General features: G+C 42.7%; 1 protein-coding gene across 4 annotated transcripts in view; it reads right to left on the bottom strand.

The window, feature by feature from the left end:
- osbpl10a (oxysterol binding protein-like 10a) overlaps nucleotides 1–25523 on the bottom strand; it is a 105509-nt gene that overhangs the window by 39398 nt on the left and 40588 nt on the right. For 3 of the 4 annotated variants that reach the window (XM_079522255.1, XM_079522256.1, XM_079522258.1), the window contains exons 4-5: nucleotides 22868–22930; nucleotides 17214–17417 (exon numbers count right to left, since the gene is read on the bottom strand). In XM_079522255.1, the coding sequence (XP_079378381.1) occupies nucleotides 17214–17417; nucleotides 22868–22930 (267 nt within the window). The remainder of the gene's footprint in view (nucleotides 1–17213; nucleotides 17418–22867; nucleotides 22931–25523) is intronic. The other variant, XM_079522257.1, reaches the window with a different exon arrangement.

Genomic DNA, 25523 nt, shown 5'->3' with positions numbered 1-25523 from the left:
AGAGAGAGAGAGAGAGAGAGAGAGAGAGAGAGAGGACCAGCTGTGCTTCCAATCTTGTACCCTTTCTGCCACAGCCTCTGCAATCACAGAGGGCGCCAAAACCTTCACCCCAACCAGCCTGGAACAAACCGCTTCACGGGAGTGCGACCACTTGTCAGGACAATGTCTGTCAGATTGCCTGCACCTCCCTACAGTACCTGCCCGCTCGCCTCTCATTGAAAATGAATCAATAGGCCCAGGCGGTAGCGTAACCGTCTGGGCACCCGACTGGTAATCCAGTCGCAGTGTGCCGCGGGTTCGACTCCCGAGCCCGACACGGCCTTTACTGCATGTCTTCCCCCATCTCTCTCCCGTTTCCTGTCAGCCTACTGTCTGTCCCTTCAAAAACCAATAAAAGGCGTAAGCCGCAAAAAAATATCTTTAAAAAAAAAAAGAAAATGAATCAATAGGTGCCTCAATCACTCCCCGTGTGAAAATACCTTTTAGGTTGGACCACGGTCCCTGAATTTCATACATAAAATGTATGTAGCGAGTGCATTTAATGCACTAGTTTAAGAAGAGTTCTGGACTTCTGGTGTTGTGGAGCAGTGGTTTTCAACCAGTGGTCCGGCGACCACCAGCGGTCCTTGAGGGGGTTCTAGGTGGTCCCCAGCTAAATGATGGAGAGTTGGTAATCAAATGGACCCTTATAGATCTTTAACTCTTGAGAGTGTAAAATGAAACCAAATGGACCCTTACCATTTGGTTTCAATTTACGGCCTCAAGAAGTCACAATTAGATAATGTCGAAGAATTGTTATCTGTTGTCTCTCCTATGCTACCAACATCTTCAATAAACAAAATCTTATCCAATGACAACAAAATATTCTTTAGTTTGTATTGGGTCCGAGGCTAATTGGTGGTCCGTGGCTCAAATACCAAAAAATGGTAAATAATGGTCCTTGATATGAAAAGGGTTGAAAACCACTGTTGTAGAGGGATTTGCATTTCCTCCTCACTCTCTGGTGTTTTCCACATTCCACTTGGAAACACAAAGGAGTGAAAATCAACAAACAAGGGTATTGATGTTGGAATAGGCTATGTAGCTATCAGAGGCAATAATTTAATGAATATTTGACCCCCCTCTGAGGGAGTAGTCCTGCTGGTTGTTCCCAGGTCCCGGCTGCTTACCAAGGCTGATCGCTCCTTTGCCCTCAGGGATCCCAGTCAGATTCTGAAACGACCAGCCACTTATGCCTGTTAAATCATGTTTTAAGCTTCGGCTTGTAAATTCAATAGTTTACTAAATGGTCCATTGATGTTTCTACTGTATTTCGTTCTATGATTCATGCTGTATTTATAGGTTTGCCTACACCATTATACCCTAGGTTTCTGATTCCTATTAAAAATCCTAATTTGGAACAAAGGATTATTGTCCTATAAGAAAATCCAATAGGATTTCTTCCAAATTCTACCCGATCAGAATTTGGAACAAATCCGATTGGATCACTCACTCACACTCACACTCACACTCACACACACACACACACACACACACACACACACACACACACACACACACACACACACACACACACACACACACACACACACACCACCCAAGCCATGTTACTCATACGCTGAGTTTCTATTCTATTGGAACATTTGAAAATGATAATAATCCTATATGATTCTAATAGGATTTTTGAATCCTATAGGATCCTATTAGAGATTTTGAAAATCCTAGGATTCTTATAGGAATTTCATAATCCTATAGAAATGGTATTGGACAGAAGAGAAGAGAAGAGAAGCCGAGTTTGTCCATTCAGTAATTGATTTGAGTGGGATATTCGAGGATCCCAGGGTAAACAACTTTTCTCCAGGATTGTTGTAGTCATCAGTGGCTGCACACTGCTCCAAATACACATGCTACAGGTAGGTATGTGCAAGTGTTTTGACAATTAAATACATTAAACAACAAATAAACCATTCTGTAGCCCCTGGGACTCCACACTCGCACCTCTCCACATTGTACCCTCTTTCTTGTTCAACATAGCAACACGTTACTTTTAGGCATGGTGATTGTGAACTACAGTTGGAGGCCATCGATATTGTCCTTTTCTTTTTGCTGAGGTTTGCGTGATCTGCGCAAAAGGACAGTTAACCCATTTTGGGGCGGGAACCCCTTTTGGTGTTTTAAACATTATGTTATAATTTAGCTATTGAAAAATAGCAGATCTACAAGCTCATAGCGCGCCACCGAGTGGCGCGCTACGAGCTTGTAGGTCTGCAAATTTTTTTAAATCGTGAAAATTTAGAAGGATTTTTTCAGGATTTAGAAGGATTTTTAAAAGTTTTGAGGTCAGGCCTAAATGGGTCAAATGATAAGGGACAATATCGGTGGCACCCAACTGTACAACATCATTTGTCACTGCAGACAGACCATGCTGTCTTCCAAAGACTCAATCGATGTTAAATGGTGGAATGTTGGGTGAAGGGGAGGATGGATCGTTTCACACAATACTCCATCTCACCAACTACTAAACCCTGGTGAAGGACACTCCTATGACCCACTCATGAAGGACACTCCTATGACCCTCGTGAAGGACACTCCTATGACCCACTCATGAAGGACACTCCTATGACCCACTCATGAAGGACACTCCTATGACCCACTCGTGAAGGACACTCCTATGACCCACTCGTGAAGGACACTCCTATGACCCACTCGTGAAGGACACTCCTATGACCCACTCGTGAAGGACACTCCTATGACCCACTCATGAAGGACACTCCTATGACCCACTCATGAAGGACACTCCTATGACCCACTCGTGAAGGACACTCCTATGACCCACTCGTGAAGGACACTCCTATGACCCACTCGTGAAGGACACTCCTATGACCCACTCGTGAAGGACACTCCTATGACCCACTCATGAAGGACACTCCTATGACCCACTCATGAAGGACACTCCTATGACCCACTCATGAAGGACACTCCTATGACCCACTCATGAAGGACACTCCTATGACCCACTCATGAAGGACACTCCTATGACCCACTCATGAAGGACACTCCTATGACCCACTCATGAAGGACACTCCTATGACCCACTCATGAAGGACACTCCTATGACCCACCCATGAAGGACACTCCTATGACCCACTCGTGAAGGACACTCCTATGACCCACTCATGAAGGACACTCCTATGACCCACCCATGAAGGACACTCCTATGACCCACTCGTGAAGGACACTCCTATGACCCACCCATGAAGGACACTCCTATGACCCACTCGTGAAGGACACTCCTATGACCCACTCATGAAGGACACTCCTATGACCCACTCATGAAGGACACTCCTATGACCCACTCATGAAGGACACTCCTATGACCCACTCATGAAGGACACTCCTATGACCCACTCATGAAGGACACGCCTATGACCCACTCATGAAGGACACTCCTATGACCCACTCATGAAGGACACTCCTATGACCCACTCATGAAGGACACTCCTATGACCCACTCACGAAGGACACTCCTATGACCCACTCACGAAGGACACTCCTGTGACCCACTCACGAAGGACACTCCTATGACCCACTCATGAAGGACACTCCTATGACCCACTCATGAAGGACACTCCTATGACCCACTCATGAAGGACACTCCTATGACCCACTCATGAAGGACACTCCTATGACCCACTCATGAAGGACACTCCTATGACCCACTCATGAAGGACACTCCTATGACCCACTCATGAAGGACACTCCTATGACCCACTCATGAAGGACACTCCTATATGACCCACTCATGATGAAAGACACGCATCTCACTGCGCTTCATACAGACTAGTCTCTCAAGACAGACTGTTGCCTCGCGAACAACAGGGGTCGCTGTTTTCCCGAATATTTGACGATGGGATTCTCAGATTGCATACAGACAGACATGTATAGAAGACAGGGCCCTATTTTCGCCAGTGCCTTATACCCCTTATCCCTAAACGTATTTGCCTTTATTTATTATTTATAAATATTTTATATTTATATCAAAATACTTCAAATAGCCAATCTACATCGACACGTGAGCAGTTTGGCTATTTGAACAATAATAATGTTTTTCAAAATAGTAAAAAAAAAAGTTTAGGGATAAGGTGTAAGGTGATGACGAAAATATGCCCTACAGGGTAACATGTAAATTAAAGCAACATTAAATTATACTTTAGTAGAGGCTTGGGTGGTTTAGTTACCTTAAAAAAAAGATAATAGAGCACGCACATCCACTAACTAAAACACCAGGTGCTGGGCTGAGGTAAATAATAGAAAAGAGAAAAAGGTCCGCACACTGGACTGAGCTCCAAACTCAATAATTTATTTTCTCACCACAGTGGACATGATGACGTTTTGAGCCTCACGTCTCTTCATCAGACAATGAACATCACAAACAAGCACCTACTGTACATACTGTATACCTGACACAGCTGGTGCTCATAACACCGTCAATCAATTCAAAAATGTAAACATACAAAGATGTCCTACATGATGACTGAAAAAAAAAACAGTATTCATATACATCATATATCACTATACATCATATAAAGAAATAACGAAAGAAAAACAAGTGAAACACCTGCATTTTCTTTTAAAGTTTAACCAATCAACTGGGACACATGACAGGACATCAGGTTTACACCATCATAAAAGTCAAGTGAAAAAGACGAAAAAACACTCATAATAGAGCACCGAAGTCCTGACGTCACTCGCTCATCCCCTCGATTCCCCTGGTTCACGGAAGTATCGTCTATTATAAGCATTGTGGTCCAAAAATAAACAAGCTGTCTCTGCGTTATTGTCAGGGAGGTGTCTCTGTATCGCAGTCAGTCACTCATATGTGACCAGATTTGACTGAGAGCCTGCCATCGCGCAAACTCCAGCTTTTCACCAGAGATAATCGCACAGGCAGACTCTTCACATACTAGACTCTAGTATGTGACATGCTCTAGTACATGTAGCTAGGTGTAATGTTAGAGACCACAGAAGTGAACCTTTCAAGCCTGTTTTCTCAACTCGCTGTTTTCTGCAAGACATTACTCTATAAGCCATATCTCCAAAACTGGTGGGTCAAACTGAACAACCAATGTCAATTTGAAGCTATGATTCCCTGCTTATATGACATGAAAAAACGAAAATGGCAGTCCCTCAGTCAAATGTAGTCACAATATAGTCCGTTTCTAGCAAAAAGAAATTCTAATTCAGCAGCAGTAACATTAGCATTTCAGTCAGTTGATTCTTCATATCCATATGAGCGACATGGCCTGGATGATTTGTTTATTTTTCAAACACAGTACTTATATGAGGCAATCTAAAATCCCCCTATGGGGATTACAATTCAAATAAAAAGTGAACCCGTGGATTTGCGCCCTCCTCTATGAGTTGTACTGCTATACTAATTTTAGAGGCGCCTCTGCTACTATAAAAATGGTGATGCACACAAGGTACACAATACAAAGCCAACCCCAAGGCATCTTGAACCCAAAATGTACAAAAGCACACAGAGAAAACAATGAAAACAATGTATAATAGAATAACAGAAAAGAAAAGCTGCTGGCCCTATAATATGACTCTACAAAAAAGTCCTCATTAAGACCCTTTGGGGCTAATTATTCAAAGTGACAGGCTAATTACACTAAAAGCTTTCCGTTTTTTTATGAAACATTGAACTTGTAACCTATTTGAACTAGGAAAGCATCAGCATAACAGTCAAAATCACAACTGAACTGTCGCAAAGTGGTCTACCTGTGATGCTTTTTGCCAAAGTGTCACAGTTAACCCATTTTGGGCGGGAACCCCTTTTGGTGTTAGCATTATGTAATGCTTTAGCTATTGAAAAATAGCAGATCTACAAGCTCATAGCGCGCCACCAAGTAGCACGCTACGAGCTTGTAGGTCTGCTATTTTTGAAAGATCGAAGAACGACTGACACATAGAAACATAGCCTTTTCAGAAAACTGTCAGGATGTAGAAGACATTTTTAGAATCTGATCTCGGGTCAAAATGGGTTTTAAAGCGGAGCACCCGTCTATTTCTGCCCTGCTTGTGAGAATCCCTCATAGCTCGTCTGTTTCACGATGACAGTAAAACGCCTCCCTTCCCCAATGCGAACGAGACACAAACGGGTTCCGCGCTCTCAGTCAGGGGAGAGTACTAATGAAAGAAGGTCAAAGAGGAAACTCTGAAAGCAGAAGGACAGGGAGAAGAAGACCAGATCCAATAATGGTCCCTATGCAGTCCAGTGTTGTTTTTCGCAGCAAATTTCTATTTTAGTTTAGTCATAGTCTTTGGATTAGTTTTAGTCATATTTTAGTCACCTAGAATTGTTTAGTGATAGTCTAGTTTTATACTAAATATCATAAGATTTTAGTCTACCGATTTGGTCTTTTGGCGGGCCTGAATTCCATCAAGATTAGAAAATTGCCAGTGAACTGGTCGGAATAACGTGTTCCTTCCACGCGTTACGTCCGGCCGGGGAAACTCCCCGTCAGGTGAAAAGAAGCAGCTTGGACTCCTCATGCACAGAAGGAAGCATGAGGTCAGTCCGATGCACCCCCCCCCCCAGGTTGGCAGAGGAAGTGTAGCGCACAGGATTACATTAATTAGATAATTGACACTGGGTGAAAAAATGGGTTGCAAAATCAGTGGATCAGATCTTCAGATCAACACGATTTGTACGAGGAATACAACGCATCAAATATAATCTCTCTAAGTCTAAATCCGTTCATTCCTGACATATGGCTCATTATGTCATTTGTGTTTTCCCAAAATCTGTTATTTTACTAAATAGTAAATAGACACACAAACACAATGACAAAAATACACACACAATTACACACACTGTACAAACAAGCACAATGACACAATGACAACAACACACATACTAACACAATTGACAGCACGCCACACACACACATACAGACAATGACAACATCAAACACATTTTTTTTTGTAACAATACAATAAATAAATGACAATAACCAAACAACACATTAACAAACAAATACAATGACAACAAAACAGGCAGACAACTGACAACAATTTCTTCTTATCTTCATACTGCGACCCGACCGACACCACAGCAAGATAACCATCAGACTTTCACAGGAATCCGATGAGGGCTAAGGGCGCTGAAACATGAAAGGATGAAATGTCCACTCTTCTCTCATCAGTCACAGGGGTAAACAGGCCCAGTTGAGATGTCCAGAAATAGCTTGAGACCTCAGAGGTCTCACACAGCCACGGCCCGGGTATGACTCACCGAGAGACCGAGAGGTCTCGTTTGACGGGTTCACATCAGATACGAGGCAGCCGGATGGGAGAGACGTGTCCGACTCCACCACACTTCCCGGATGGTTCGATTGTGGACGGATGGATAATTGGGTGAATGGATTCAGCAAATGTTCGTCGACTACCTTTTTTCACCGATGAAAACTAAATGGAAACTAAATGATGCTATGATGACTAAAACTAAGAAGACTTAATATATTGACAATTTCGTCAACAAATAAAAACTAGACTAAAATGTTAGGAAGGGACTAGTGGACAAGAGATCCAGTATTAGTCTTTTTACACTTTGATTGCATGCTGAAAATAGCAGATCTACAAGCTCACAATGCATCGCAGCGCGACACGTTGTGAGCTTGTAGATCTGCTATTTTCAGCAAGAGTAAAATCAGCCATTACGACGGCATCAAAGCCTGCCAAAATACATTTAGTCGACTAAATCAACTGTAGATTTGGTCGACTAAAACTAGACTAACACTAAAACATTCCAGGTGACAAAAATGTGACTAAAACTAAATGAAAACTATTCAAAGGACTATATGACTAAAACAAAAATCTCCTGTCAAAATCAACACTCCTGGATGGTTGGATTGTGGACGGATGGATAATTGGATGAATGCATGGATAAATGGGACCAGGACCGACTCACAGATCAACTACTACAGTACAGTATGTGAATTTAAGCACATGAGCTCACATGTCCCTATTTAGGCACATGTTGTGCCGCAAAACAATTATGGCGATTTCAAGAATTTACATCTGGCCACACAAGATCATGGGATCTATTGAATGTGAAGGGGGAGGTGACAAACTGACATATTGAGCCTACGACACACAGTAGCCTACGGCTACGGACCGCTAGGCCACACAGTAGCCTACAGCTACGGACCGCTATAGGCCGGCCCGGACCGGCAGTGACTCATTTCTACAGTGACTATCTTCCATTGATCACCATTTGTGGTGCTACTGCTGACCATGTTCGTTCAGTCATTTCATGTACCACGGATGAACAGACTACAGACACTGGATCAGAGAAACCTTGACGATTACAACAGCAGCTGCTGTGATCAGATGTTTGGATGTTGTGATTTGTAAACAACAGGTTTTATTGCATCAGTCAGTGAAATGTGATCTCCTTGATATCCCGTCAGTCGGCTCAGAGTAATGCCCTTCTCTGGTCATTATATTTTTACATAGTATTTTGCGTTTGATGTGCACAATACAGTAGCAGCCACAAGCAGCTGCTGTATGTTGATTTGGTCGACTAATACTATGACAAAAAATGCTCGTCGACTTTTTCACTAAATGGAAACTAAATGAAAACTAAGCTATGATGACTAAAATCATATATAATAACTTTAATCATGTTGGCCTATTGCTTATAATTAAATGCAATACAATATGGATTTAGCGTCATTGGTACTTTAGTTGAGGAGCTTAGGGAAATGTTGCGCTAATTTGTGTAAAAGTGCCAAGTTTTGCCCAGATGTAGCCCAGGGCATGCTCTAATGATTTAGCTAGGGTGCCTGAGCCAGCAACATTCGGGATCGCCAGAGCGGCCAAATCCATATGGCCACCATTAAAAGCCTATATAAAAGGCAAAAATGTCTAAATTTCATTATGCTTTAAGTAGCATCTGACGTGTCATCTGACGGAATAATAATAATAAATAATGAATTGCATTTTTATAGCGCTTTTCCAAGTGCTCAAAGCGGTTTACAATGGTTCATTCATTCATACATGGGAGGTGAAGCGGCGAACAGTGTCCTCACTTACTACATTCACACACCAATGGTGGCAAGCTCACACCGACCGACTCATTGGAGGCAATGTAGGGTTCAGTGTCTTGCCCAAGGACACTTCGACATGTGGACAGGAGGAGCCGGGATTCGAACCGCCGACCCAGGGATCATTGGACGACCTGCTCTACCTCCTGAGCCACACACACACACACACACACACACACACACACACACACACACACACACACACACACACACACACACACACACACACACACACACACACACACACACACACACACACACACACACACACACACACACACACACACACACACACACACACACACACACACACACACACACACACACACACACACACACACACACGTTAGCTCAGCTAAATGCACCTTTTCGTGGATGGACAGGCAAAGATCAAGGTAAACCATGGAGTGTAAAGAACACTGCAACCTTCTGGGACATGACTGGATAGATATTACTCTTCTGTGTGTCAGTCAAATGCAGGACCAAAGACCAACAGACAGGGAACAAGCTCCTGCCGACATGAGGGATGCCAGAAGCTGAGAAAAGTCTAACTTGAATATTCTACAGCCCTGGTGAAGATTTTCGAATATTCGCACTATTTTACCATTTACTTTTTGAGTTACAATAAATCAATGGCAATTTACTGTAGGCCTACGGTAGTAGCCTAATAGCCTATATCTTGGCTGTAAAAAAAATGTACATTTTACACCACTACAATTATATGAAAACTTAGTTACTTTTTTATTATTACAAAACACACTAACCACTTCAGCCGTATCTATTGGATATTTGAAAAATAGCAGATCTATAAGCTTTTAAAGACCTAGTGAAATGAAAAATACATTTTTCACACTTATAGACCATATCCGTGGTCATCATATGGGCATACCTAACAATGGATGCCAAAAGAAATTGAAAATGTCCATGTTTGTGTATTTTTATATCAAAAGTCCATAAAAAACAAATTTTAACTACTTCCTTTGAACGAAAACGTGATGCCATGAAGGTCGAGGCTCACATGAATAAAAATGAAGCTCGATTTCATTCACATGTATTATCCCATTGCTGCGCGTCCGGCCAAACACAGGTGGTTTTGATTACAGAACTTTTTAGTCTCATTCAAGATGACATCCAGACAGTATCAACTCATTTTAAACGTAATCATCACGCTAAAAGATGTATGTGAAAACATTATAGGTTAGAAATAAGCCACATTGCGCTAGATAGAGCTGGCCGACTGTCTGCCTTTAAACAAACAAAGTCCATAAGTCGTGCGTGGTCGTGCTGAAGGGATGCGATGCTCTGATTGGTTCAGAAACTCAGAGCCTGCCGTTTCAGGCTGAAACTTCAAAATAAAATGCCCAAATTAACCATTTCACCCCGTCTTTAATTTTTTCTTTTTATACATTTTGAACTTGTGGGTACTTTTACTTTTGGTACTTTAATATTTTGATGCCAATACTTTTCTACTTTTAGTCAAGTATATTTTGAATATGGAACTTCTACATTGCAGTATTGATACTTTTACTTAAGTAAAACATGTGAGTACATCTTCCATCACTGCCTGCCCACCACCGTGGAGAAGAATCCAGTGAACACAATACCCGACTTACCAGCCCTGAACACAGCCAATAATTGGCTGTGTTCATGGGCGGTAAGTCGGGGCAGGGAGGACGATAGTCAGGCCACCTGCTCACTTGAACTAGACCGGATAGCGTGTTCGCCCTCCTGGTGGCGCTCCCATAGAGTATATATATAATAGAGACTGAACTGGCGCGAAGCTCCGCCCCCCCAGCTATTCATGTCAGTGGAAGTTGCTCAGTGGCGTTTTGAAGCACCCGGAAGACTGCCGGAAGTCCCTCCCCGGACCTCAACTTTGAGGTCCTGGGTGACGTAGGGCAACCGAGCGCTCAATGTTAAAGCCCAGCTGCACGGGGTTTCCCGGTCATGAATCTACGGGTCCGCCTGTAGTCCCTCCTCCTACCACTAGGACCTAGAGCTTCAACGTTGAATATCCTCACTGGCCCCTTGGGCGCTCCTCACTGCCAGGTGAAAAGAAGCGGAATTGGCATATGGACAAAACCAGAGACAAAGGAAAGGAGAGAGAAAGAATGAAAAAGCCCAAACGATAGGTAGCTGAAGACGAGTTCTGTTCCTCGGGCGGCTGGTTGCCTGGTGAGGTTCTGAATCTGAATTATGATGCACCAAAATAAACTATTCAAAGGCAACGGTCTTTGAAGTCTGTAAGCGTGTAAGGTGATTCAACACGAGCTATCACTGGAATATATAATCATCAATATCATCATGGCCAACGTCATGGTACTAACATTCGTAATTTAATCAAGAGATGTGCAATACGAACATCTCTGTCATAAATCCCCCCATGAGCAGCACACGGCGACGTCCGAGCATGCTGTTCCAGTAAGTACGGCAGCACTTAACTCAGCCTCCAGGCAGAATCAAATACACTCAGCTGGCCCCATTCCAGCATCAGCCAGCCATGTTTTATGGACTTTATGACTCATGATGAACGTGGTGTGGTAGCCAGACACTAAACCAACCCTCAACAGGTGGAAAAGGGGAAGCTAGGGGAGAGAGAGAGAGAAGTACAAAGAGGAAAACAGAGCGCAGATGATGTGTGGGGTCGCACAACAGAACACTCCGTCATTAGATCTGACAGAGGCAGAGTTAGAACAACATGAAAGCAATGGAAAAATGAATCACACTTCAAAGGGGACCTTGTTTGCTCCACTTCGGGAGTCCATCTGTAGAGAAATTGCGTTTGTTTTGCTTAATGACCACACCATCTGCGCAATATTTACACTAATTGTCCTGGGTTTCGTTTCAGGAAATCAGGCATTCTGCTCCTAAGAGGTGAGAAATGTTTCTCCTCGCCCACTACTCTCTGGTTTGTCCTCTCTCTGTCTGAGGCTTGCTCATCAAGTTATTCTTAGCATGACAAGGCACAGGCATGGCAGGGGAGCTCTGACCCGGAGTAATCTAGGATCATAGGTAAATCAAGACCCTATCATCAGTCTAAACAGTATAATATATTAAGGACATATATAATCTGTACATTGATAAAAACTATAGGATGCCAGCTCAACAAATGAAGCTGTCTAATAACATGCTACCTACCGGTAAATTACATTTGAACCTTTGTATAAGCCTGCAAGGTCGTCAGGGCTAGGGGGTAATGGGTGGAGTCTGAAAAGGTGAGTCTTCAGACTACACATATGATTCTGAATTATTGGATTAATCCAATAACAGTGTGAATAATTGTAAAGAACATAATTGATGGTTACAGCCCTACATGGATAACTTGAGCAATGCCATTGATTGAAGAACAAGCAGGAGAATAATTCTACTCTCTATAATCTAAATCTAAATAAAGAAAATCTACTGGGGAAGTATGACAATCAATGTGATAGCTTGTTTTCTCAGTATCGCGCTCTGCAGTGCCATTCATGGTACTCGATTTCGCCGACTAATACTATGACAAAAAATATTTGTCGACTACCTTTTTTCACGACGCCATCAAGGCCCACCAAAATACATTTTAGTCGACTAAATCAACTGTAGATCTAGTCGACTAAAATCTTGTGATATTTAGTCGACTAAAACTAGACTAACACTACAACATTCCAGGTGACTAAAAATCAACACTGATGATCCCATTGTGGGGGTCTGATTACATGATAGGTTATTAGCTTAGCTGCAACCTATTCGCCAGTGCCCTATTGAAATGCTGTTTGGTGGAATGCATAGTGCATACAAAGCTGCTTTGTCCCAAACACAGCCCCCTGAACAAGAGCCGTCGTTGTTGCAGTGCCGTGTGCATGAGAACAGCCAGTGTCAGGTAGAAATAGGAGAAAGGATTCCTTCTGACTGCTGTGCCCTTTAGCAACAGAGACAAGGTCAGTACTGAACCAACCGGTGTTTCTCTAGGATGGAGAAACCGTTTCATTCATTGTCTCCACCAGGCCGAAGGCATGGGGAGAGAGTATGTTTTGCACTCCGTCCGTCCGTCCGTCCGTCCGTCCGTCCGTCCGTCCGTGTGTGTGTCCGTCCGTCCGTCCGTCCGTCCGTCCTTCCGTCTGTGAACAGCTAATCTCCGGCACCGTTAACCCGGTCGATGCCACATTTTGCACACACACTCCCTGGATGCCAACGATGAACCTCTGCCCCAAAATTTCCAGAACAGGCCTGTTATAGCGCCACCAGGAGGCCGCTTTGTGCAAAACAAGTTTTTGGACAGTACACCTACAGATTTTGTCCAAACATCACGCAAATTGGTACACAGTCTCTCTAGACTAGAGCCATTCAACGAAACGGGTCTTTCAGAATTCTCAGACTCCATCCTGATTGGCTAAGATTGGCTTCCAAAGTTCGCAGGAGTGCTCAGTTTCAAACAAAATGCTGCAAATCATGAACACATCGTGTGATTTCCGTGAAATTGGGCACGCACATTCCCACTAGGCCGAGGAAGAAATGCCACATGAACATTTTCAACTCAGCCTCATGGTGGCGCTATAACTGGCCGAAAAGTGTTTTTACCTCTAACTGCACGGATTTGTGGATAACTTTGTATGCAAACTCCCTAGTGACCAAGGAAAAACCTTTGCCTGGAACTTTTCACATCTGCTCTTTATAGCGCCACCAGGAGGCCGACATATGTAAAACACACGTTGTTTATATTGCTCCTAAACATTTTGCCAAACATCACACACACACACTCCTATCCTCCTGGTGGAGACCTGTGCCCAGAAGGGCACTTTTTCTAGTTTTAATCTGTAGAGCTTATTCAGTATATTAGAGGCATTTCCTGAGTCTGCCATCACTATTTATGATCTGCTTACCCCAAAACACTCCTCAAACTCTTTACTTCTCCAAAAATGTTTGCAGAAAAAACTGGCCTTGCAATTATAATAACCTGCATGAAACATTTTCTTTAACATTACAATGTTGTCCTCTCTGCAGTGAGTACCTACTGTATTGCAATACTTGCAAAGCAAGTTTTCTCCATTTCATTCTGTCTCTTCCCCGTCACAATAAGCTTGGTCATCACCTCTGAAAGTCTTTCCATCAGCAAAAAAAATATTCATCTTATCTACATAGTTCATTGACAATATTCCAAACAAGTCCATGACTAAACAGAATGATTATAATCATATGGAAGCTGTCCTGCCTTCAGCACGAATGGCAGGCATACAATCAAGCCTTTAATCAGTCATTCACGCACAAGCCCTGCATCACATCTAATCTTTTTCAGTTAATCATTAGAAGTAAACTTCTGACAGGCAATTAGTTAAGGGGGGGGGGGGGGGGGGCACAGTGAATGGCTACATTGGTGTATGAACATGTAGGCTAGTAGATGAGGACTTTGTGCTAATCTGAACTGACAGGTTCTGTAAGTGAAGAGAATTAATATCTGTCAGTCTGACTTGACTGACAAGTGGGGAATTCAGAAAGGAGGGGTTTTAAATGTCTCACGGTTAAGGCAGAGAAACCATACACATAAACAGGCCTCACTCCATCCATGCACTCCTCAGTCGTAGTTCCGATGAATTGAATATGAAGGACCCCGATGGAAACAAGCCACCGGCTTTCTTGGCTTTTAAATCCTCTTAGCAGGCCTTGTATACATTACTGTGATTTTTTCTGCAAACTGTTAATAGCGTATTCATTCATTCAATCAATCAAACAAACAATCAATCAATCAATCAACCAATCAATCAACCAATCAATCAAAATAGTAATCAAAAATTCTGTGCATAACTGTAGTCTTTTCCTGAGGGTTTCCAATTCAGTTTCACGTAGCTCCAATAATCCTTATTGGTGCAGCAGCACCAGTTTTCAACCGTAAACACTAAACAGTCATACATGTTCCCAGGTTAAATCTGCTGCCTCGCCAATCAAGCAAAGCTATGGGGAAACTGAACCGGACACCAGAATGTATGTATGCCACCTTCAGAAAACTGGGACTACAGTAAGTAAAGTGATTCAAACGAGAAGGTATAGCTGCCGTGTCTCCTTCATCAATTAGAGTTTCTAGAGTCACCCAGGGTACAGTTTATGTTCTTGGCAATCAGTAGTTGTTGCGTTTATACAGTAGCCTGTATTTATCTCACACAGTCAGGTATATCAGAGGATACATACTGTACACCCATATAGGTTCAATAATACATCCTCTGCCAGATCTGCTCTGCCATGCTATACTCTACTATAGATAGATTAGAGACTATAGAGTATATACAGGGAAATGCTAACCAAGCTAAAGTTACTGAGAGACATTGAATGTACTGCAGTGTACAGCAGGCCAGAAATATGTGCTGAACTCACTGCACCAGCGACCCACCTGACACTATAGGCAAACACTGAGCACAAAGGCCATGGAAAATGCAATGCAAGCCCCATGACAAGAGTCTGAGAGGGACTCCATGGCAAGCCCCATGACAAGAGTCTGAGAGTGACTCCAAGCCCCATGGCAAGAGTCTGAGAGTGACTCCAAGCCCCATGACAAGAGTCTGAGAGTGACTCCAAGCCCCATGGCAAGAGTCTGAGAGTGACTCCGACATCCAGCCATCCATACGTAGAGATTATCACAGGTTCCACTGGTTCCAGTTAAGCCACATTATCCCTGGACATCACTATTTTGGGCATGTCAGTGGTTAACAATCTTGATTGACGATTACTCAACAAATCCATCTTTGAGGTAAGCCAGCCCCTTTGTGTGCACGTGGGGGTGCGTCATGTGACAAACAGTGAGGGGCGCTCTTATCATCATACATCATCATACATCATCTCATTCAGGCCAATCACAATTTGTGTCCTCACCTTCGTCTTCAATGTTTGTGTTTACAATTCACACAATGTTTGTGTAATGTTTTTTTTTACACAAACACTCAAAACTGGCCATTAATAGGCCTATCTCACAGCCCCCTTTCCACGCCCCCTTCCGGTAGCTAGGTGTCATTTAACATTAGGCATTTACACTTTTTTTCTCTGGAGAATCTAAGTACATTTCCTAATGTTAAAATGTCAAAGACCGATAATAATATGAAGAAAACACAATGGTATAACAACTCAAATAAGTAGAATAAACATTACCTTTACAAAACGGTAGTTTGTGGCTTGTGAAAATACCTCTTTTAACATGGAAGTCTATGGACCGCAGAAAAAATAACACCATTAGCTCCAAAAGGGGGCGTGGAAAGGGGGCGGGGAAATGCTGTGAGATAGGCCTATTGTCAATGGCATTCAATGTTTAAAAGTCCATAGACTTGGCTGCCACATGACGTCATTTCGGAAAGCTATGCATTGGAGGGGCTAGCAAAAAATCACACTTGTGTGAAGTGAGTGGTGCCTTTTATCATGATGATGATGTGCCACATGACGTCACAGGGGGACAGACATACATACACACAAAGACACGCGTTGGAGCGGTTGGCACTGCTCAAAAATCACACCCCAGTGTGAAGTGAGTGATGCCTTTGATGAGTTGATCTGCTGCACCCACTATCAAGTACATGACGTGTCACATACAGGAGGACACCCACATACATACATACATATACATAGGGTATACATACATACATGTACGTATATGTGTATATCTAAAGGATTTAGAATAGCAGAGAGCTCTATGACTCAGAGCAGCAGTCGTACCAGCAGTGGTGAGCACACCTCATGGCGCACTCTGCTTGTGCATAAATAGGCCATACATGGCCTACTTGTGTGCAAGGCGCAAATTGGCATCTCGACAGAGTAGATTTCTAGTTTATTTTGCCATTGACTTGAATGGTAAATGGGGGTGGAATTTTTTTGACAACATACAAAGCCACTTATTTTGAGCTAATCTTCCTCCACATAAAATGCATACAAAAATACATAAATACATAATTACAATACATTCTACAAGATTAAATACATGAAAATACATAATTACAATTAATCTATAACATTAAATACAACATAATAAGAATAACAAGATGACCTCAACAGATAATAAGCAATCGTAAAAGAATAAACCTCGTTTAAAATGTGCCTTTTTGTCGAGAGTGAACATACGTGACTTCATCAGCCAACACCACCACTCACCTCTTTGACCTCCAAGAGACTTCCTGGGTACTGGTTCCTGGCTCGCCGGCCAGCTGCGGGAGACTTGTGGTGCGTGATGGTGACGATGTTGCTGGGCGTAGCCGCCGGGTGAGCCGAGTGTCTCTGGGATCCGGGCGAGGACGACGGAGGAACGTGTGGAAGGAGGGAGAAACTTCGGGTACGACCACCAGAGGATAAAGAACCCTATAATAATAATAATAATACAACTTTATTTGTATAGCACCTTTCATGACATGAAATGCAGCTCAAAGTGCTTTACAGAGCAATGGAGAAAAAAAAGAAAAGCAAGGCATAAACATTAAAAAAACAAGAGCAGTAATGCAATACACATGAATGACAATTTTTTTTATTAAAAGATCAATTAAAAGCAAGAGTATAGAAGTGGGTCTTGAGCTGCGCTTTAAAAATGTCTACAGAGGCTGCCTGTCGAAGGTACAGTGGGAGTTTGTTCCACGCTGTCGGCCCGTAGAAGCAAAACGCTGCTTCCCCATATTTTTTAGTTGCCATTTTTTTAGGCAAAGCGAGCAGGCCAGCAGTGGAAGACCTTAGGGGGCGGTTTGGGACATTAGGCAGGCAGTCATGTAGGTAGGAAGGTGCGAGACCATTGAGAGCTTTATAAACAAGTAAAATAATTTTAAAATCAATCCTAAAAACAACCGGTAGCCAGTGCAGTGAAGCCAAAACTGGAGTAATATGTTCTCTCATCTTAGTTCTAGTTAAAACTCTGGCTGCTGCATTTTGGACAAGTTGTAATCTGTCAGTTGTTTTCTTAGGCAGTCCAGAAAAAAGTGCATTGCAGTAATCAAGCCGAGAAAAAACAAAGGCGTGGATTAGCGTTTTTGCATCGTCCAATGACAAATAGGCTCTGATTCGTGCAATATTTCTAAGGTGAAAAAAAGCAATCTTGGTAACATGATTAATGTGTGAATTAAAATTCAATTCAGAATCAATAATGACCCCCAAGTTCTTTACAGTACTGTTACTTTCTATAGTCAGGTTGCCAAGTCTGCTTTACTATTTTTAAAATAGTTCAAAAAAGCCGATCTACAAGCTCACAATGTCTCGATGTATAGGTAAGAGAGATGGAGGATTAGCCCACTAAGACCTGTGACCAGATTCTACAAATGTCTTCTAAAACAGTTTTCTGAAAAGCCAGTGATTCTCAGACTATTTCATGTCAAGGACCCCAAATATTATATGAATTTGGCCGCCGGACCCACATCTCAAAATATGTTGTTTCAGGGACCCCAGAAGCAAATATTTGAGTTAAAAACTTTTGCTATGAAAGAATAATCAAAGATTTGCACCACATTTTCATGATTTTTTCAGAAATAGCAGATCTACAAGCTCGTAGTGCGGCACTCAGTGCCACGCTATGAGCTTGTAGATCTGCTATTTTTCAACAACTACAGTTTAAAAATAAATGGTTAAAATGATTAAAAGCTAATAAGGTGACACAGATGCGTCCTCAGGTCTAAATGGGTTGAGTGAAAGAGGCAGGAAGGACAGAACAGGTGAGTAGAGACGGGGGATAACCGAGTCAAAGCCCAGTGAGTCATCCATCACACAGATAGAAAACTCCAAACAAATAAAATGGGTCATTTATGAACCAGGTGAAATAGATAGCACCTTGAATTTTTCCAGGCAGCTGAGCAGATTGTCGACAATGCAGGCCAGGCATACAAACAAAATGGAAACTGTGTGTCTGAACCAGTCAGTGACTGAATGCTTTAGAAAATCTGTCATAGACTGCTGAAATAAAGAAACTAACTGACGGACGGACGGACAGACAGGAGATGCCGGTTTTCATAGTAAATGCGACCTACAGTCGCATTTACTATTTTTAAAATAGTTCAAAAAAGCCGATCTACAAGCTCACAATGTCTCGATGTAGATCGGCTAGTTCAGGGATGCCCAAAAGGTAGATCGCGATCTACCAGTAGATCACACAGGCTGTGCAGGTAGATCACATGACATGACCCTTTTATATTTCATGTAAATATAAAAAAAAAAAAATTCATCAAAAGGGCCTGTCAGCTCAAACCCACAATGCAATACTTTTGTTTTCAAGAGTGTTGCTGTGCACAAAAAAAATACAAAAAAACCCTATACCTATTCAATTTCTCCCCCTCTATTTCCCATTCCAAGAGCATTTGTCTTATATGTAATGCCAGCTCCATTATTCCAAAGCCCCCTCAGGTACATATTTAAACTATTTTCAGCAATGGTATAATATTTTCGGTAGGTAGATCCTGTTGAGCTTCTCATTTTGAAAGTAGCTCTCAAGTCAAAAATGTGTGGGCACCCCTGGGCTAGTTGAACTATTTTAAAATGTTTTTCAAAATAGTAAAAAATGGCAAATACGTTTAGGGATAAGGGAGACCAAGGTCTATTTTCTGCTTATGCCTGTAATGCCTCTTCATCTCGAAGCCTTGGTTGTCCACGATCATTGAAGTGTTTCCAGTACTTTTAATGCATAAAGCCAGTGTATTTAAACACTAGTCACACTACACTGGCTGCAGCATCAGACAGAATCTAAATTTCGTTTGCTACCCTCCCACTCCCTCTGTACACTCTGAAGCCGGGGGAAATGACATTAGAATGTTATCATGCTATTTATAGGTCAAATATTGATATTCAATATGTCTCCATTTTGTTCCGTCTTTATTTACTTGCCTGTGAATCATGACACTTTAAAGGGGTAAGTGAAAGATAAGAGAGGATGACTAGGGTGAATTTGATGATTAGATAATTGAAAATAAGAATCTTAAGTGTCTCAATATGGATTTTTCTTTTTTGTATCATTCTTTAAAATACATCTGTCATAGGAGGAAAATCTAGCCCTGTTATTATTCTAGGCAGTGTTCATTGACACCAGTAGGTCTGGTCATGACAGAGTAAAGAACACGCAGACACAGAAAACAAAAATCCAATCGATGAAACAAATCGTCTCCCTCCCACAGCTCTGCTCTCTGACAGAGAAAACAACCAGGTTACTATTTTAGAACACTGTTCCTTTCCCCGTGGCTTCAAATGAAAAAATGCTAGAACAGGATAACAAAAAGAAAAACAGAGGATAGTGCATCTAACTGAAAGGCCCTGTTAGCAGCGAGGAAACACCCACTGACACTTGAATTTCTCATGCTTTAATGGAAGAAGACTGCTCATAACTGGTGGTTTTGGCTGGGTCATACTGACAAAAATACACAACACATTGCATAATATGTTACACACATTGAAAAGGACCAAATGTGTTCAACCGTAAGACATTGTTTTAGTCAAGTCACTTACTGCAACCACTTAAACTTTTGTCGTTGTACGGCGAATAGATAACCTACAACTGGTAAATGGTGCATTTATATAGCGCTTTACATAGATTGTGCATTATTACATTAACCCATTCATACACCGATGGCGGAGGGAACCATGCAAGGCACCAACCTGCACATCAGGAGCAATTCAGGGTTCAGTGTCTTGCTTCAAGGACACTTGAACACCAACTCTGGGGGAGCCCGGGATCAAACTGGGAACTTCACGGTTCCCATCCAGCCATTCTAACAGCCACTCTACCCCTGAGCCACTGCCGCCCCTCTGAATGTGTTATAGACCTATTTTCATCGATTGTTCACCGTATTTTCGCAGAATGTTCACCTCTTATGACACGCCCCCAGAATAGTGACGCTAGTCTTCATTATGATTAGAAGGGCTACATGAGCATGTGCTGCTTCTTACTAGCGTAGAATCCCAGACTGGATCGCTACTTTCAGCGTTTCGTTTTTTTCCCCAAAATCAAAAACATTAATGAAAAGTAAAGTATATGAATCACCTTTAAGCTACTGTACGGGTCGTGAGTAAGCAGAAAAGTAAACCAACATTTAGCAGTGAACACAGAAACTGTACTCATGCTTTGTCCTCTAAACTTGTCAAAGAAAGAAGCTCCAGACTCTTCAACAAACTGGAACAGAGAGAAGACGTCCCACAGGGATAGAGCAGGAGGGCAGGGACATTCTTGAGTGCATGAATAAGTCGGATAATATCTTGTGTTCAACCGACTGACATACAAATGCTGACATTTGTACGTGCATGTTCTGATAGGGATGTGGGATTTACCCGATATGTACTTGATGTGCAATTTCTGGTTTTCATGGGACACCCATTGTATGAATGGGCTAATTTATAGAAGGTATGCGCGTGACATCATCATCATAAGTTGTGCGGGAACGCCTACTGAGTGGCAAAAAACTACTTTCTGGCCTTGACAGCCCATATATCCAAACATTAAAGTCCTATCTGATTGCATTAAACGATGTTAAACAACGTTAAACTCACTTTGCCACTCACTTTACCATTCACTTTATGCGCATACCCTCTATTCAAATACGGCTTGACAATAATGGTCTCTCTAATGTATCAACTCAGTGCAGAAACTCAACTCAGAGAAACACAACCTCGGATGAAATTGCGTTTACTCCATCAACTCATTTAACCACATCTGTAAGCAGGGCCGGTTCTAGGGGGGGGCAGGGGTGGGCATAGCCCACCCAAACGTGCGTCCTGCCCACCCAATGTGGGTTTGACACCCCACCCGCGCCGGCGGAGTCGCCCCCCCTTACAATTCTGTCTGCCCACCTGAGTGGGGCTGGCTAAATCCGGCCCTGTCTGTAAGCTGTGGTTAGCCAACTTTCAGTCACTTTCCTTCAGCTTTACAGTCACAGGGATAAAATGAAAGTTTTCCATTCCATATCATATACGTTCATTCATTGCAAAATGGGCTGTGAGTGTCCCTGCTCAGATAATGAACCCAAGCAGCTCTGTCACCACAGAGACCTGAGGCTTAGAAAAGGATTACTCAGTAAGATACAGTAATAAATGTTAGCCCCAATAGTTACTGTTAAAAAATAAAAAAGTTATATACAGTAGCTGCCTAGCTGTATTCAAAAATACTTTACCTAGTAGACATTACTCAAAATATACCCACAAGCTTATATTATACAAACTTTGGCAGACAAACAATGTGTATCCTGGGAATATATTTTCACAATAAACTAATTTTGTTCACTCAAAACATACTATTTTCCCATAATATGTTCTCTAAAATAGCTTAGATTTTTGGGAAATCTTTGGATGATGTATAGGCTCTACTTGGGCAAAATTGTTCCTTTTTGTGTGTTGCAGTGAGGAGCCGGTTGGCAATGAAGCAGTGTACACATTTTATTGAGACAAATGAAACAGTGCTGCTCGACTGAATAGTAACAGTGAGAAAATACACACACTAATACGAACGGCTGAAGTGTGGAGAGCAAACAATATTATTAGCTTTTTTGGATGATGATGTACAGTATGTTTGTATTGTACTGTACATGAAGCCAACTGTACAGCTACTGTGCGTGTGTAAATGGTGCATTTATATAGCGATTTTATCCAAAGCGCTTTACACAGATTGTGCAGTACATTCACCCATTCCCACACACATTCATACACCGACCTGCACATCGGGAGCAATTAGGGGGGAACCTTGTGGTTTTCCCATCCGGCCGCTCTACTGGCCACTGAGTCACTGCCGCCGTGTGTGTGTGTGTGTGTGTGTGTGCGTGCGTGCGTGTGCGCGTGCACACGTGCGTGCGGTAACTCACCAGCCCCTCCTGACCCATTCTCTCCACACTGAGGTGTTCATCTGATCCCTTTAGTTTCCTCACCTGAAAACACACACACACACACACACACACACACACACACACACACACACACACACACACACACACACACACACACACACACACACACACACACACACACACACACACACACACACACACACACACACACACACACACACACACACACACACACACACGCACACACACGCATGCACGTAGACATGCACACACACACACACACACACACACACGCATACACAGTGTGACCGCTGGCGTATCGGTCCAGGCACCTAGGCTCTATATAGTATGCCTGACAGAGCATTGCGTGTTCGAGTCCCGATTCCGACGGCCTTTGCTGCATGTCACTCCCCATTTCCTGTCAGACTACAATCCTATCAATAAAGTCATAAAAGCAACCAAAATAATCACCCCATTCGACTGGTATCATGTATTGAATCGGCGAAATCATCCGTTATCAGCACGTTTGAATGGTGCCAAAATGTCCATACTGGCATCCTCACTGTTCAGTATGTCATTATCTGCGATTGTAGCATTGTCATTATCACTGATGTCCTGACGGAGGCGCGCAGTGTCTGGTGGCCATGAGCTACGTGAGGCACCGCCGAGCGAGGCGCTAGCCGAGCGAGTCGCCGTGCCGAGCGTTGCGAAGGCCACCAGACCCGACTCAGCGCCGTCCGAGTTACATCCTGATAGGCAGAGAATAGTATATATTAGTAGCTCCTAGTTCCATGCACCGACAATAGTTGGAAATGACACGTCCACCAGGGGGAAACCTTGACCAGGCTATGTGGTGAGGATGCCAGTATGGACATTTTGGCACCATTCAAACGTGCTGATAACGGATGATTTCGCCGAGATAACGGTCGAATCCGCTGAAATAATCAGGGGTCTACCAATGAGAATAGTCACACCAGGGGCCACGTGGTGCACCAATTCTACAATCCACCCTAAACTTGGCACAAACACTGTACACACCAGTGTTACTGAAGGATAACTAACTATTAACACTTCAAATTACCATAACTCTGTGACCATTGCTCTGATCGACGCAACATGCAGTAGGACTAGATTTGAAGGCTGTGTAGCGACCTGAAAATTGAGTTTTAATAAACTATGGCTTCATGTTTGTTTTTGTATTGAGTCGCAGGGTTTGAAATTGAGACCCCAAGTTGAGAACCACTGCTCTAGTCAACACACATACAACATCATAGTGTTCACTTGGCTATTAGCACTGGGATAAAGCAGTCAAATGGCTTGTATCCACGTATCCATGGTTACAGCCAAAGAAGGCATTCTCCAAAATGAGCTGATATACCAATGGAGAATGTACAGCCGTGCTGTCTCCTCATAGAAGGAAGCAGCCTATTAGTGTTTTCCCACAATCCTCTAACTCTAATGTGGGTGAGGTGCTGAAGCATTCATATGACATGTTGCACAGGGAAGCTTATAGCGCACATTTCTAAACCCAGTATTTCTGGGAGATACAGTGCAGTTGGTAGCGTAGCACACATGGGCCCTCATTTCTCAATGGAGTGTCAATTAATTCTGCCTTAAAGTCGAGCGTGTGTTTTGCCAATACGTTCACGTCGGCACGGCATTTATGAAGTGATCGTAAACAGCTGATCCTTGCAAAATTTCGGTCTTAGCGTTGATAAATGTGACGGATTCAATCAATCTGGCTCGTTTTTGCGACATGAATAACTGGAATACGACCAAACAACATAGGGAAAGAAGATAGAAAGCCAATAAGAATTAAGAAAAGTGTTTCCAAGCAAACACCTCTCGCCTTGCTGACTGTCATGTCCCACACACAGACGACGTATGCACGCACACACGTGAATTGCAAGGCTGCAAGCCCAACTATTAAATAAATAAAGATATATTAGTGAACGAACACCTGAACCATGAATTAAATAATAAATAGCTGCAGGACTACGCATTTCCTATTCCCATCGTTGTTGAACAACACCATCACATCCCATCGTCATGAAAGGATGTGGAAGTTTGGACGCGCACAGCCCTGGCACAGCCGCAAGCATGCTGCCGTTTTGCAATAAAATAAAATAAAGGAGTGAATCACGAGTCATGACAGATAGATAGCCAGTGGTGGCTGTCAATGATATGAAAGTTTATGGAGTGACTGATTAATATATGAATAAACTGGTGTGTGGTCGTGGGTTAACCTATATCTCACGGCGGTAACGCCATCCGCCACTCGCCAACCCTCAGTGGTGGTGGATCACGTTACTGAGGGTTTGCGAGTGACGGATGGCGTTAACACAGTTAGTTATATCTCCCGATGCGGTCGCCCGATCGGCACAGTTGACATGCGAGCGTCGCCTCGGGTTTATCCTTAAACGAGGACGAGACGAGGAGATTGCGTCTCCAAACTCTCCATGTCATGAAAATAGACAGCACAGGCTGAGCAAGGGTCTTCCAAAATCCTCGCATTTATGCGCTCATCCAAAACACTGTTTAAATGGCATAAGCATCTAACTTGCAACATTGTTTTTAATTTAATTTTAATTGCTTGTACACCTAGAAATATCCTACCAATTTCATATGACATGCCTTTACAATTATTAACGATTAACGATTTTCGATGCACGTT

The sequence above is a fragment of the Electrona antarctica genome, assembly GCF_951216825.1.
Source record: "Electrona antarctica genome assembly, chromosome: 15".
NCBI classification, from domain to species: domain Eukaryota; kingdom Metazoa; phylum Chordata; class Actinopteri; order Myctophiformes; family Myctophidae; genus Electrona; species Electrona antarctica.
Note: the sequence above shows the minus strand (reverse complement) of the source record. Positions and strands in the feature narration are given on the sequence as shown.